This window comes from Armigeres subalbatus, chromosome 2 (genome assembly GCF_024139115.2).
Source record: "Armigeres subalbatus isolate Guangzhou_Male chromosome 2, GZ_Asu_2, whole genome shotgun sequence".
NCBI classification, from domain to species: Eukaryota; Metazoa; Arthropoda; class Insecta; order Diptera; family Culicidae; genus Armigeres; species Armigeres subalbatus.
Genome location: NC_085140.1, coordinates 386,962,516 through 386,976,364, shown reverse-complemented (window position 1 = coordinate 386,976,364; position 13,849 = coordinate 386,962,516). Strand labels below are relative to the sequence as shown.

General features: G+C 39.7%; 1 protein-coding gene across 4 annotated transcripts in view; it reads right to left on the bottom strand.

Annotated features, from left to right (window-relative positions):
* Positions 1 to 491: 491 nt before the first annotated feature.
* Positions 492 to 13,849, bottom strand: part of LOC134213182 (uncharacterized) — a 191,757-nt gene continuing 178,399 nt past the window's right edge. For 3 of the 4 annotated variants that reach the window (XM_062691869.1, XM_062691870.1, XM_062691871.1), the window contains one exon: positions 492 to 3,532. In XM_062691869.1, coding sequence (XP_062547853.1) covers positions 1,367 to 3,532 — 2,166 coding nt within the window. In that variant the 3' untranslated portion in view covers positions 492 to 1,366. The remainder of the gene's footprint in view (positions 3,533 to 13,849) is intronic. The other variant, XM_062691872.1, reaches the window with a different exon arrangement.

The following is a 13,849-nucleotide window of genomic DNA, read 5'->3' as shown; positions in this document are numbered from 1 at the left end:
GAATAATACAACTCGATATAGGGAAATCTAAGTTACGTCTAACTAGTGTGACCTACCTTGATTCATATGTTTCATAGATTGTGTTGATACCATGCTGCTTCTTATTGGGTTAATTTATATTGTCATGGAAAAATAATGCAAGCACCGGCAATTGAAACTGTGCCTTATGTTTCTTGTTGCCACTATCATAAAGGCGCGATTATACTGCTCAGAGTTTTTTTTATCCTCAGAAGGTGTTACCATTGCTGTAGTGTTTCTTATGCAATACATATGTCCAACTTTGCTCCGTAAAAACTATTAGATAAGAAAGTATCGTGACAATAGTTCATCGAGAGGTACAAGCTATAAGAGATAATGACACTTGTTAAACTTCAAATCCTTATATTGAACTATCTAATGTCTTAAGGTGAATGCTCAACATTGTGGGTAAGAGGAGGATAACAACTAACGCACAGAGTCTGTGACGGCTAGTGCTTAGGTGCTAATCAGTCTTGTGTTGGTCTTAGATTAATATTTTTATTGGTTGGTCGTGCTGTAGAAAATGCGTTTATCTAGCGTAAAAACGTTTTAAAAATCATCTGTTTCCTGCAATGCTTGAGGTATATAATTAAATCCATCGCTTAGATTGGAGCGTTTGTTCGTAGGCTGATTAGCTAAATAACTTTTATAAACTTCTATAGTTTCGCTATGTTTCCTTACAGATTATGAAGGTACCTAGATAGAAGATACTCTTGAGAGCAATCTAACTGCTATGTTAGCTATATCCGACTAGTTTCAAAGGATACTTCTCACTGATAAAGATCAACATTAATATATTCTGTCAAACAGGTTATATTTATAATCTCGGTTTCGTCAGATCGTCGTCTTACGTTTTCATAACTAATAACATTTAATATGGTTGAGTTCAAATGTCTTTCGATTAGAATACATATAAATTATTATTTGAGCACTCTCTAAGCATGTTTGCTTCAAAATATGTCCTATATTACTACATATTTGAACTGATTTCCTCATATTTTGGCATACAGAGTCTGAAAACTTGTGACACCAGGCAGCGCTAAATTTAAAAAACTGAGAAATTCATCTGCACTACCCTTTATCATGTGGTTCTCTGACCCTAACGGACGGCATGGCATTTGTACTGCAGTTTTTATTTTCATGTTATTCTGCACAGAGTTCTGTTTAGTTTAACGAAATGCTAAAAACTACAAAGACTATTTAAAGTCTTCTAACTTCAATTCAATAAACAAATAAAGTCTAGTTCTATAAATCCAACATTATTTCGAATGAATTAGACTTCTCCGGGGTTTTCCTTTGGTGCGTTTTCTGGTGGTATTCCGGTGGTGGATTCCACTATTTCCTGTTGCTATAATACACTTGTACTGTTGCTTCTATTGCCAATTGTAACGGATCCATTGTTGTGCGTAATCAGCACGGGGGCTTTGTTCCGCCCAAGTCCGAACATTGGCACGTAGCGAAGTATGTTATAGCTGCTTTTGGAAACTTCCAGCTGACGTTGTAGAAGAGGCTCAACGGGATTGTACACATTAAGAGCCACGCCTCCATTGTTAACCGTACTGGTTTCAGTGTTAGGTAGAGTACTGCTTCGAAAATCTGTGTCGACATTCAAATCATTGAGATTGATCCCTCTACGCATATTCATTCTAGTGTAGCCGGTTGCTGTTTGATTCAGATCATTCATTTGTGATGTTCCGAGTAGCAGATCCGCGGTTGGTTCATCTTTTCGTTTCCGCAAACCTGGCAATAGCTCAAACTGATCACTGTCGGTTTCAGCCATTTGCACCGACGCTAACGGAACATCTAAACAGGGACTCAAAAGCCTAGGATAATTTGAAATGAATTCAGACACTTCCGAAGCATTTGGTCGTTTCTTATAATCTTGATTCCAACAAGCTTTCATAAGACCTTCTAACTGAGGCCTTATACCGACAGGAATGGTCATACAGTTACCTTCTTTCACATGCTCAAGAACTTGATTGTTTGTCATTCCTTGGTAGGGGAATGAGCCAAATGTGATAATTTCGTAAAGTAATACTCCATAGGACCAAACATCCGATGCAGGGGTGAATATTCCTAATGCAAGTGACTCAGGTGCCATCCATCGTACTGGAAGCATCCCTTTTCGATTGAACCGGTAGTAATCATTCTCAAATGTAGGGCGTGCCATTCCAAAATCCCCAAGTTTGACTACTCTTTGTGCGTTCACCATGCAATTACGGCAAGCCAAATCTCGATGAACATACTTCTGTTCTGCGAGATACGATAAAGCGCGTGAAATATCTAAGGCCATCATCGTCAGCCGTTTCGGCGATATATCCGAATCTTCAGTTTGTTTACTATTCACCAAATGGCGACGAGCTAGTAGATATGTCTTAAGGTCACCGTACAGCATGAACTCCATTATGGTGTAAACTGGCTCCGTCTGCAAACATACTCCCAATAGTTTAACAATATTGTTATGATCGAACCGTTTCATTGCTTCTGCTTCAGATAGGAAATCTACCTTGTCTTCCGTAGTAGAGCCTATCTTCAAAGTCTTCACAGCTACAGCAGTCCAGCCTTCTTCTTCGATCTGCGCTTCACCACCATACACGGTTCCAAAAGCACCTTCCCCAAGCCGACGATTGATCACTACACGATCCTTGGGAACCTCCCATTTGTCAAGTGTGTTTACCGGAATCGAAGACGGTGACAGTAAATCGATGCCAAACTTTTGCAAATATTTCGCTGAATGCTTGATCTTACGATTATACCGAATTTGGAAGTAGCAGAACGAAGCCAACGAAATAACAGCAATTGTCATGACACATAGGAATCCAATTAGAACGTACACGGTACCATCGCAACCCATTCCGAAAAATCTGGCCAACCCCTTTAATGAGCAGTCCAAAGCGCCATCTTCCGGAATCTTCCCATCTTTCGTCATCCAAACAATTGCCGATTGATTTAAGGTAAGCGTACCCCCCAAAAGTTGATACTTGCTCTCCGAAATATTCGGGGTGAATTGTCCCACGATATTAGGAGTTCCGTTGATCCACTGCAGCACGTTGATTATGGTATACCGGGATCCTTCTTCACCGAACCTTATTCGCCCAGAAACTCCCCGAAAGTCGGTCGCTCTGATTACCTCCATAAGCCGTTTGGTAGTTTTTATCGAATGTAGATCGCTCAAATAGGAAGGGTCCTCTCGTATCAACTGGTCCAACGCCAGCGCGTAGACCCACACCGCATCGTATGCATATCCAGCGTAATCTGATTCAAGATAGTCGTGTTTTTGCAGCACTTGCCGGTAGTCAGACCTCCATTTGCCAACCGTACCGTTGATGGTGTCCACGGTTCGATGACTATCGGCGAAGGGCGCATGCGACAAGGAGAAGTGGCCATTGATAGCTTTGAGCATTTCCTGACGGGTGCATTTGACCATCGATCGGATTGGGCTGTCGTTGCTGAGGTTCCACAAATTGGTGAGCCACACCGGTAGGAACCAGACGTACCCGTTCTCGGCCGTCATCTGGAATGAGAGTGAATAGGCATTGACATGTCAGCGGGGTTTGCTTTACTTGTGTGACAAAGCGGATGCAATGTTAATGTAATCATTGATAAAAAATGTAATCGCTGCTGAGATAAGTTGCACGCATAATACTATACAAATGAAACAATTTTTATTTTGAGCTTTGAGTTTAATGCTACATTTGTGAGACACTAAAATTTAAGCAATCCATTATTTGCAACGTCTCTTATGTAGATAAACAATGAGTGGGTACTGGGTAGAGAATTCAGAACACTGGAAGTCTGTTATTAGTATGAGAATGCTCGAAAATCTCTAAATAATCCGTGTTCTAATTGCAATCAATTGGGAATCAATTTGTTGTAGTGCCATGGAAGATCAATGAACTGCGTAAAGAACGCTTCCATCGCCACTAGTGACAATAATCTGAACAGAACGCGCATTTAGAGAAATCAATGGATCGATGAATTCTCACCGATCAACGTCTACTATATTTATTATTAACTCTCTTTTGCGCATGCGACATATTCTCAAAGCACTCTAGATTCTAGTCGAGAGTATTTTATCGATCTTACATCTCACGTGACTCGCCATACGCAACCGCGCCAACGCACAGTTGCGGGCCCCCATACAAATGCCGGACAAAACCTAATATGTTGCTCAAGTCTTTCACCAAAGAGTAATCTTGGGACGCTAAATTCATTTTGAGGTTAGAATTGTTATTCAACATATACTATGCTACTCGGGTACTTCTGAAGGCGCAAGCCTTAAGGTCTGAAGCATTAACAGCGTCTTCATTCTAACACTGAAGCAGTCAATTTTCAGTTTAAGAGCTGCTAGGAGCAAATCACCACACTAACCACCGGAAAGTAGACCAAAAATAGGTTTCAATACATGGTACATCGTTCCCGAAAAAACTTAAGTCAAATTTTCTTTTTCCATACAAATTTGTTCGGGAGATGCTTTACAGCATCAACTTCAACAAGCCACCAAAAATTAAATTTACAAGCTACAATCATCAAATTTTGGAATCAGTTCATTTACCAAAAGGTGTAAAATTAAAAAAATACGAGATTCGCGAAACAAACGAAAAAAATGGGGTTTTGTCCGGGTTTCCGCCATTGTGCAACGCGGCATAATTTGAATTGGGCGTCAGTAGACCATGACCTACAACACGTCTGCAAAGCAACCAGTTTTCCCCCTGATTAGCTACGGACGACACGTAAGTACTATTTTGTCCCCGGCAATTACCTAATGTATTCGGCTGGTCCTTTTCCGATGGCACGAGGCCACACATTTAGTTTCAGGTCTCAGATAATACTCGCTCACTCACTCATGTATCCTGAGTACACTTAGGGGTACATAGGGCCAACGTAAAAGATCTCCATCCTGCGCGGCTGCTCGCTTTAGATTTGACCTGGACACAGGTCAGATTCCTGTCGACTTCCTTTATTTCCTTGTTGAGGCTACGGCGCCACAAGCCCCTGGGCCTGCTTCTGCTGCGATGTCCTGCTGGATTCCAGTCCAGCGCTTGCTTGCAGATTTCGTCTCCGCTCTTTCGTAATGTGTGACCTCATTTACGCTTTTGAATTTCTGTCGATATCGGTTTTTGATGGCATCGTCGATGGAGCTCAGCATTCGAGATCCAATTGTTACCACCATACTCGAAATATAAAACGTAGACATCGGTTGATAAATACTTGCAGTTTCTGCATGATCTCTGCTTATACACACCAAGTCTCACTGGCGTATAACAACACAGATTTTACGTTTGAGTTGAATATTCGAAATTTGGTGCGTTGACTAAACTGATCGGATCTCCATACATTTCGTAAACTTGAAAAAGCAGCCCAAGCTTTCTTGATCCGTGCTCCTATGTCGATCTTGGCTCCAACGTCCGACGTTAACTGGCTGCCAAGATATTGAAAGTTTTCAACCTACTCCACTGCTTGCCCAGCTAACGTAAAGTTAGAGGGGTTGTTTGTGTTTATATTCAACGATTTGGTCTTGGTGAGACGCCGTTGAGGAGCGTGCGGCCAATATCATCAACCAAATCGAAGTCGTTTAGATGCTCCATAGTAATAGGCTGCCAGAGCAGCCCACGGTTTGGTACACGGTCAATCGTTCCCATCATGATCTCGTCGATTATGATGATGAACAGATATATAAGAGATAGAATACATCCTTGACTCACTCCAGCAACTACCCGGATGGGGTCAGACAAAGCTTCGTTATGCAGGACTCTGCACGTAGAAGCTTCGTACTGCGCTTCGATGAGGCCGACGATATTACCTGGACTTCCCTTGCGTATAACAACGTCACAAGATTTCCGTGGTTCAGACGATGGAATATATGCTTTTTCATAGTCAATGAATACCAGGATATTTGCGCAGATAGCATGGAATCAGCTTTGAGCATTTCTGCTGAAATGCGATCGACCCCGGGAGCTTTGTTGGATTTCATGCTTCGGATAGCTGCTTCAATCTCCTGCAATGATGGAGCTACGAAGTTGACGCGGGTAATGCGTCGAACCCTTGGCGGCTCATGCTCGAACCAACGCAACGTTTCAGCTGATCAGTTGGGTCGGTGAGTAACTGACCTGTCGCGTCTTTTACCGGCATCCTCGGATTCATCCTTGCTCCACTCAGGCGTCGTGAGATATCGTAGAGGAGGCGAATATCGCCAGTTGTTGCAGCTTTCTCCACTTCGTCGGTCAGGGAGTTCACCCACGCTCGGTTCCTTCTCTAGAGCCGAATACCTTTTTTTATTCTTTGTTATCGTGATTTTTTTTTATCTATTTTATATAAGTTCATAACGTCAGATCCGAGGACTTGCAAGCACTCGGAGTATTCGAGAGACGGGTGCTTAGGACCATCTTTGACGGTGTGCAAGAAGACGGTGTGTGGCGGCGAAGAATGAACCACGAGCTCGCCCAGCTCTACGGCGAACCCAGTATCCAGAAGGTAGCTAAAGCCGGAAAGGTACGATGGACAGGGCATGTTGCAATAAGGGAAGATCCATAAAGTACGTCATGCAAAAATCGGTGATTTTCAACCCCCCTCCCCCCTTCGTCACACCTTTTGTATTAAAACTCTAAAATTTTTGTAAGAGTCGTCACGCTGCTCGGAACCCCCCCTCCCCCCTAGGAGCGTGACGTACTTTGTGGATGGTCCCTAATGGGGCGCATCCGAGGATAGAGAGATGCGGCCTCGAACCATGTATTGTGGCGTAAAATTGTTGATTCAGTGTTATCTGTATAGATGTAAACTAAATAAATGAATGAATGGCGTCAGATCCGAATACCGTTGACGGGACTCGTACTTGGCTGCTCTGGTTCTTGCCCGCTCTATCGCAATTGGTGCCTTCTCGGCTCAGCCGTATACATGGTAAGAAAGTGTATGAAATCACAAGTATAGTACATTACAATCACTTTGCTTCTAACATCCTTTAATGGGCATATTGGCTCTAATCCACAAGCAAAAAATCAAACGGTTTCAATGCGAATTGAAAGCAGATTCAATATGGTGATGATCTTTTGTCGAAAGATTTATTTTCTCCTTAAGAACACCTTTGTAGGCGATGGCACCTTTTTTGTGTATAAAAAAGTAATGTACGTTAGAAAACAGATTTTTATAACCTTTTCAGATTCCGAGTTTTGTGACATGATAAAGAGTATGTCAAAGTTCACTCATCTTATTTTCATTTAAAATGATATCATATAAGAAACCGTGAGTTTTGGGGCCGTCCAGTTAGCGACGTAAATCATCTAGTCGCATGGACTATGGAGTGTGGGTTTGATTCCCGCCCGGTAAGGATTTTTTTTGTCTTTGTTATCGAGACTTTCAGCCCAAGGCTGGCTCGTCTCAACCCGGTAAGGAAAAAACTTTTCGTGATAACAAAAACTCTCCACTGGTGCAATGGGTGTTGTGTAAATGTCCTGTCCGTTGTCTCATGCTACGTATTAAATGTTCAGTTTGTTGTTGGCTTCTCACGGCACGTAATGCTATTCATACACCAAACTAAAATATCTAACACACAGCTGTAAAAGCTGGAAGAAGCGCGGGCTGGGTCCGAATCGATTAACCCTTCGTTCGTTTTACGACCAGCATTAAAAGTTAAATACGCGACATAAAATTAAATTCGACTTCATACACGCACAAGCGAAAAATAGCTATTGAACGCAGCTAACTGACCGGTATCAAATGATCAGACCCTATGGATTGACTCTCAGTGCTCTTGGCAAAAACTTTCTTATTTACTAAAAAAAATTACAATATTTTACAGTTGTATCCAACCTGAAAGAAGTTAGAATAAAAATCTTAGTGGCTTAAAGATGCTAAAGATAACAGTTAATATTGATATTAAAAAAATCACGGTACGAATTTTTGAAATCTTGTGATATAGGGAAAATACCTATTCTTGGCAGTCTAAGACATTCGCCAAATTGAATGATAAAAATAATGAATTATTACACTAAAACACAGGTCCAGTTTAACTGGTATACATTTGTATGCTCTTTCTTTGATGGTTGGTGTTCACTAAATATAACAGCTTTTACCACAAACTCAGTAAATTTAATATAAAGCAACAGGTTAACGTTTCTTCTGTTGGCATAACAATTTCTATTATCAGCAATGAGTTTGCTCCCTTTAACAACTAGACATGGAAGTAGAAAACTGGTAATGTATTGGTGCCAAATGCTGGTTGTTTATATCCTCGAGTAGTAAAATTCATTCATATTAATCGGCGAACGCTCATCTCGCTTCACTCAATTTTGGAACAAACTTTATTGTTTATCAAAACTGGTTTAAAACAAAACATGAATTTTTAGCCTTGGCATCAATTTTATGTCATATAGACAGATAGGCAAAAGCATTTAAACACATTGTAAAACAAATTTAACCCTTGTGCGGCCAACAAAAACAGACGTGAATGGCAGATAGGGGCACCCAAAATTGTACCCAGATATTGACCGTTTCATAACTTTACCATTTTCAACCTATTTGAATAATGTTGGCCATTTTAGAGAAGGAACTTATATGCTTTTTTGTTCGCTGCCAAGATTTACATTTTTGTCTTTGTAATGCCTTAGAGTCTTAGAGTCTTAGAGTTTTGTAATGCCAAAAGTCTATCAACCAGTTTCAAATAAACAACTTGATCTTTGCGGTCCTTACATGATATTTTTGTTTCATAAAAAAAGTCATGGTGGTTGTGTACAAGACACGACCGCTAGACATAACTACGTAAAACCAAATCAATACACATAAGAATGATTTTTTGTCTGTCTGCCCTTATAGACTAGGAAACGGCATGAACATTTGTATGTAAAGGTTTTTGGAAACGATGAAGATTCTTATGATGGTATTAGACCCCTACTCTTCTGGAAGGGGGACTCCCATACAAATGAAGTACAAATTTCTGCTTTAATCGAAAATTAATTCAAAATGGAATCAATTTTGCGAATTTCGAATACTTAACCTTCTTTAAATAATGTAACAAATATATAATCAATCAGTTTTAGGTGAAACGAAGCTCGTCGGTTCTAATAGTATAGTATATTAAGAATATTTTCCACCTCGTGAGTCTTCATATGTTGAATAATGGGCAGCACTGTCCTATCCAGCTGCTGGAGCCACCCCATTCTTACACTACGTTTCACAGTTGAATAATAAATAATACCCTAAAAGTAGGCAATTATTTATGGTTGAAATGCGCTATGTAGGAACGGGATGGTTATGATTTTTTGATGAGCTTGGAAAGTATTGAAGTTGCAAAAGGAAAACGGTTCTGTCAGCCACATAAGGGTAAAAATACTACGGTGTTGCTATCACTTTTGATATAATTCATGGTCTGCGTAAAAATCTGAATAGAAGCATTTGTATGTTAACACTTTTTTTTAAATAATGCCATTGCCGGATTTTTTGTTCGTATTTTTCCTAAAATCAAATCACTAAAAATTGTGCGTGGTATCTTTTTAGCGTGTGTTTGATATACTTACAAACACATTCTACCGCTCTATTCCGAAGTGTGCTGCTGCCAAAGAAAACGAACAGTCTCGATTTTATTTAGTGAAACATAGAGCAAATATTGCATAAATTTGCTCTCTGTGGTTATAATCAAGTGGTGATAAAGTGTAAAAAGTAGTTTACGTACCTAATTTGTCGTGTCATACGCAATAAAGAGGAAAACAGGCGATCCAAAAAGTAAGTAACAGTTAGCTTTTCATGCGCTGCTTTCTTTGGCAGTGCAATAATGGCAAGGATTTCCGTAGGTGCAAATTTTGTTTCCGGTGATTAACACATCAAATCTTGCTACTTTTACACAAACAACTTATTTAAATAAAAGCTTAGACTTAAAATTGTGTGATTGAATCAAAATTATGTTCATAAATAGTGTATGTTTGCTGGCAAACGCAAATGTTGTTGACGGTGCCAACAACTGTCGCACCCTGCCAAAGCCGTATTCTACCCTAGATTTATGTGGATTGATGTTATTTTTTTCTATTTCCCATTGCATAGGTAATTCTTGATTTCGGAGCCTTTGGCGGGAGCCAAACCGGCCACCCGCATGCTACGGCGCGGCGAATGAGCTGTGCATTTCGAAGAACATTTTAGAAAACAATGGAAGCGTGAAAGTTACGCACTAGCTGTATGTACTCGGCCTTACCCGGAATTGCCGTTTTGATTCGCTGTTTCTATTACCGTCAAAAAACGATAAAACCAGTAGGTCAACAGGGCTATTCTGTTTTGTTATTGATATTTTTTCACTCGATATGCAGCAAAGGAAAGATTACAGAACATCCAATAATTGAAATGTAGAATTCACACTTGAATTCATTATTTTTGCTATACCAATTCTTATTATAATCTATGAAATAAAGTTTCAGGATAGAAGTTTTTTTCACGGAAATGTTATTTTATTTCCGGAAAAAATAAATTTCCATTGAAAATCCATTTTGAGAACCTGGCTCAAAACACGATGCATATACATAGGAACACATCAAGAAGGCTTTGTTAATCAACGGTTCACAATCACTTCTTCTTCTTCTTCATTGGCATTACATCCCCCACTGGGACATTGCCGCATCCCAACAGTGTTCATTAAGCACTTCCACAGTTAGTAACTGCGAGGTTTTAAGCCAAGTTACCATTTCTGCATTCGTATATCATGAGGCTAACACGATGATACTTTTATGCCCAGGGAAGACGAGACAATTTCAAATCTGAAAATTATCTAGACCGGCGCCGGGAATCGGACCCAGCCACCCTCAGCATGGGCTTGCTTTGTAGCCGTGCATCTTACCTCACGGGCCCCAATCACACCCATCACAATCACAATGGATCATATTCCCACAGCGCTACTAGAATACTTGAAGTAAAATGGAACTCAGGAGATGATCTAACTGTTAAGGTTCCCCAAACACACGCGACGCGATTCTATCGCTTGGCGACAGCGATTTTGGCGCCGTTGGTATGGAAGCGTAAATAGAACATTGCATGCAGCGACCCAACGATAGAATCGCGGTGACTAGTTGTCGCCGTCGCGGCGATGAAATCGCTTAGGTCTGAGGGAGCCTTTATGGATTCAGATTTAGAAAAGGCTTTAGATAATGTAAGCTTAACGACACTCCCTGATATATTGCAAACAGATTGCAAACAGATGGCTTAATTCGGAAGAACAACAGATCTTATCGAACGGCCAGAAAACAGTTCCTCAAAAGAGATCAAAAGGAGTGAATCACGGATGCCATCTTTCACCCTACGTGATTGACCTATTAAGGGAATCTGGGGTAATGTGCACCCCTGGGGCAAAACAACCTTTGACGTTATAAAGGCCATTTTCGACAGATTTTCAGGAGTGTTTACAAAAGCGCATGTAGTTCGGATCTTGAACTACGAGTCTAACAGTAAACATTCTTGAAAGTATGTTTTAAACACCACCAAGAAAGTTCGTTTTTCCCCGGGGGTGCATTTTACCTCAGTTTACCCTAATAGGGTAAGTATTAATCATGTTGGAATACGAAATGTGCGATTTTTTTAAACTAAACCGAACAGGAACGACTCATGATTACAGTAATCTTGGTTTTTGTAGACGGCGTCTTAATCATTGCATCAAGTGAAAGACGGAAGACGGTACCTTCCGGACACCAACTTCCGGCAAGTATGATAAGTCATCGGCTCTCCTACAAGCCTTACACAGCTCATCCAGTTCACATTATCAGGCCTCAGCAGTTCATTCTTCAAGTTCTTCACCGTCACGCACAATTGCCAGTAGCTGTCGCTCGCTTGCGATAACTTTCAATTCTGTGCTTCATCGTGCTTTGTAAAAATGCTCCCTTCCACTTTGAGCTTAGGTAGTTCGATCTCACCGATAAAAGCCAATGAAAATCAATCAACAATACAGCTGTAAGGAAGCCCCTCCATCCGCTGCCAACGACCAGCAGTCTGAGTCTAAGTTGGAAGACAGAAATTTCAAAGGATTTCCTAAGGATCTAAAGAATTCTAGATTGAATTCCTAAAATAATTTCCAAATGAAATTTTCGAAAGATTGCTAAAATAAATTCTAAGGATTTTCTGAAGAGATTCCTGAGAGAATGCGCAAAGGAATTTCAAGAGTTTCTTCCTAGAGTTTCCAATGGGATTTCTTGAGAAAGTACTGGCAGAGTTCCTAAAATTTATTCCAAAGAAATTCCTAAAGCAATTTCCAAAGGTAATCCTAAAACAATTTCCGTATGTGTTGTAAGTACTTAAATCCAAAAAGAAGAATCTTTCGAAATTTTCTTAAAAATCCTTTTTTGAATTTTTGAAAGAATATTATGAGGAAGACCCAAAGAAATTTCTGGATTTAGGTATCTGCGAAGCAATTTCCGGAGAATTTTCAGAAGAAATCCCAAGAAAATCCGAGAAAAATTTTACAGGAATGTTCAAAAAAATTCTTACAGAAATTGAAGAATATCGGAAATTCCTACAGAATTTAGTTTGGAAATTCCAATCGGATTTATTCTTCTTTTTCTATTTTCAGAAATTTCTTCAGGAAATCCTTGAAAAGTGATGGAATTTAATGGGATGGTCCAAACTCGTCTTATGACAAGTAAAATAATCTTTTCAAACAGTTTGCATATTGAAGAAAGCAAACTGATTGGGTGAAACTAGAAGCCTAGCTGCTGGATTTTTCTCCGGCTTCGAAATTGGACCAACTTTGGCGTTTTCCATTTATATGGGAAGTATACCAATTGAAAACATTTGTTAAATAAATTAACCAAAAGGATAAAGAGCTATCAGTAAGTTTTTTAATAAGTATGTAGAAAAACACCATCATCACCCGGGGCTTTCATATTTTTAAATTTTCTAGTAATAGATCTTACTTCATCCAAATTTGTTCCCAACGAAGGGTCAAAAACATTCTCTTGATTGAGATCCTCAATAGGTCTAGTGAGACCTAGACTAATATTATGGGCACTCTGAAACTGCTGAGCAAGTTTTTGAGCTTTTTCGCCATTTGTTAGGGTAAAGGATTTGAATCATTTGTTTGAGAAACTGCATAAGTCCATTTTACACTATTTCGAGAAAACAACAAAAAACTGTTTTTCAACAAACTTGCACCGAATCTTTCGATTTCTTCGATACAGATCAATAGTTTTTGGCAAAACTCAACACCCTGAGACACTTTCAGTGCAAAAAATGTAAGCAGTACTCCACAATTGCGCTTCAAAGTACGTGGACATGTGTAGTTTCTCAAGCAAACGAAATTTTTTTCATACATTCCTGAACAAATTTTTTTTTGTATTTTTTGCCAGAATACGTATTTTTGGACTCGACTGGACTTGGACTGGACTGATATTTTGGAATTCAGAATATATAAAAATCTCATTTTGGCCAAAAATGTTACATATGCAGTTTCTTAAACAAACGGTTCATTTTCATCTAATAGGCAAGATTTTCGTTTATCATCCAAAGCTAATTGTAGAGATAAATTGATGGGTGAAAGATGATCCTCAACATAAACAACGAAAAAAGATTCTCCCTTGGCCCGAGAAACGCTTGCTTTGGTCTCAATGAAACGAAAGGTTGAAACCCTGCTCAAGATAGTTTTTGAAAGTTTCCTCAGAAAATTCTTCGCTATTCCTAAAAAATTCTTCGGAAAACTCTCAGAAATTTTCTCGGCAACATTTCGATATTTCTCCGAGAAATTTTTGGATTTTTTTTTCGGGAAAGTCTTTGGAATTTCCTCAGGAAATTCTTCGGGAATACTTCGAGATATTTTTCGGAGTTTCCTCGGCTAATTCTTTAGAGTTTTCTCGACAAATTTTTGATGTATCCT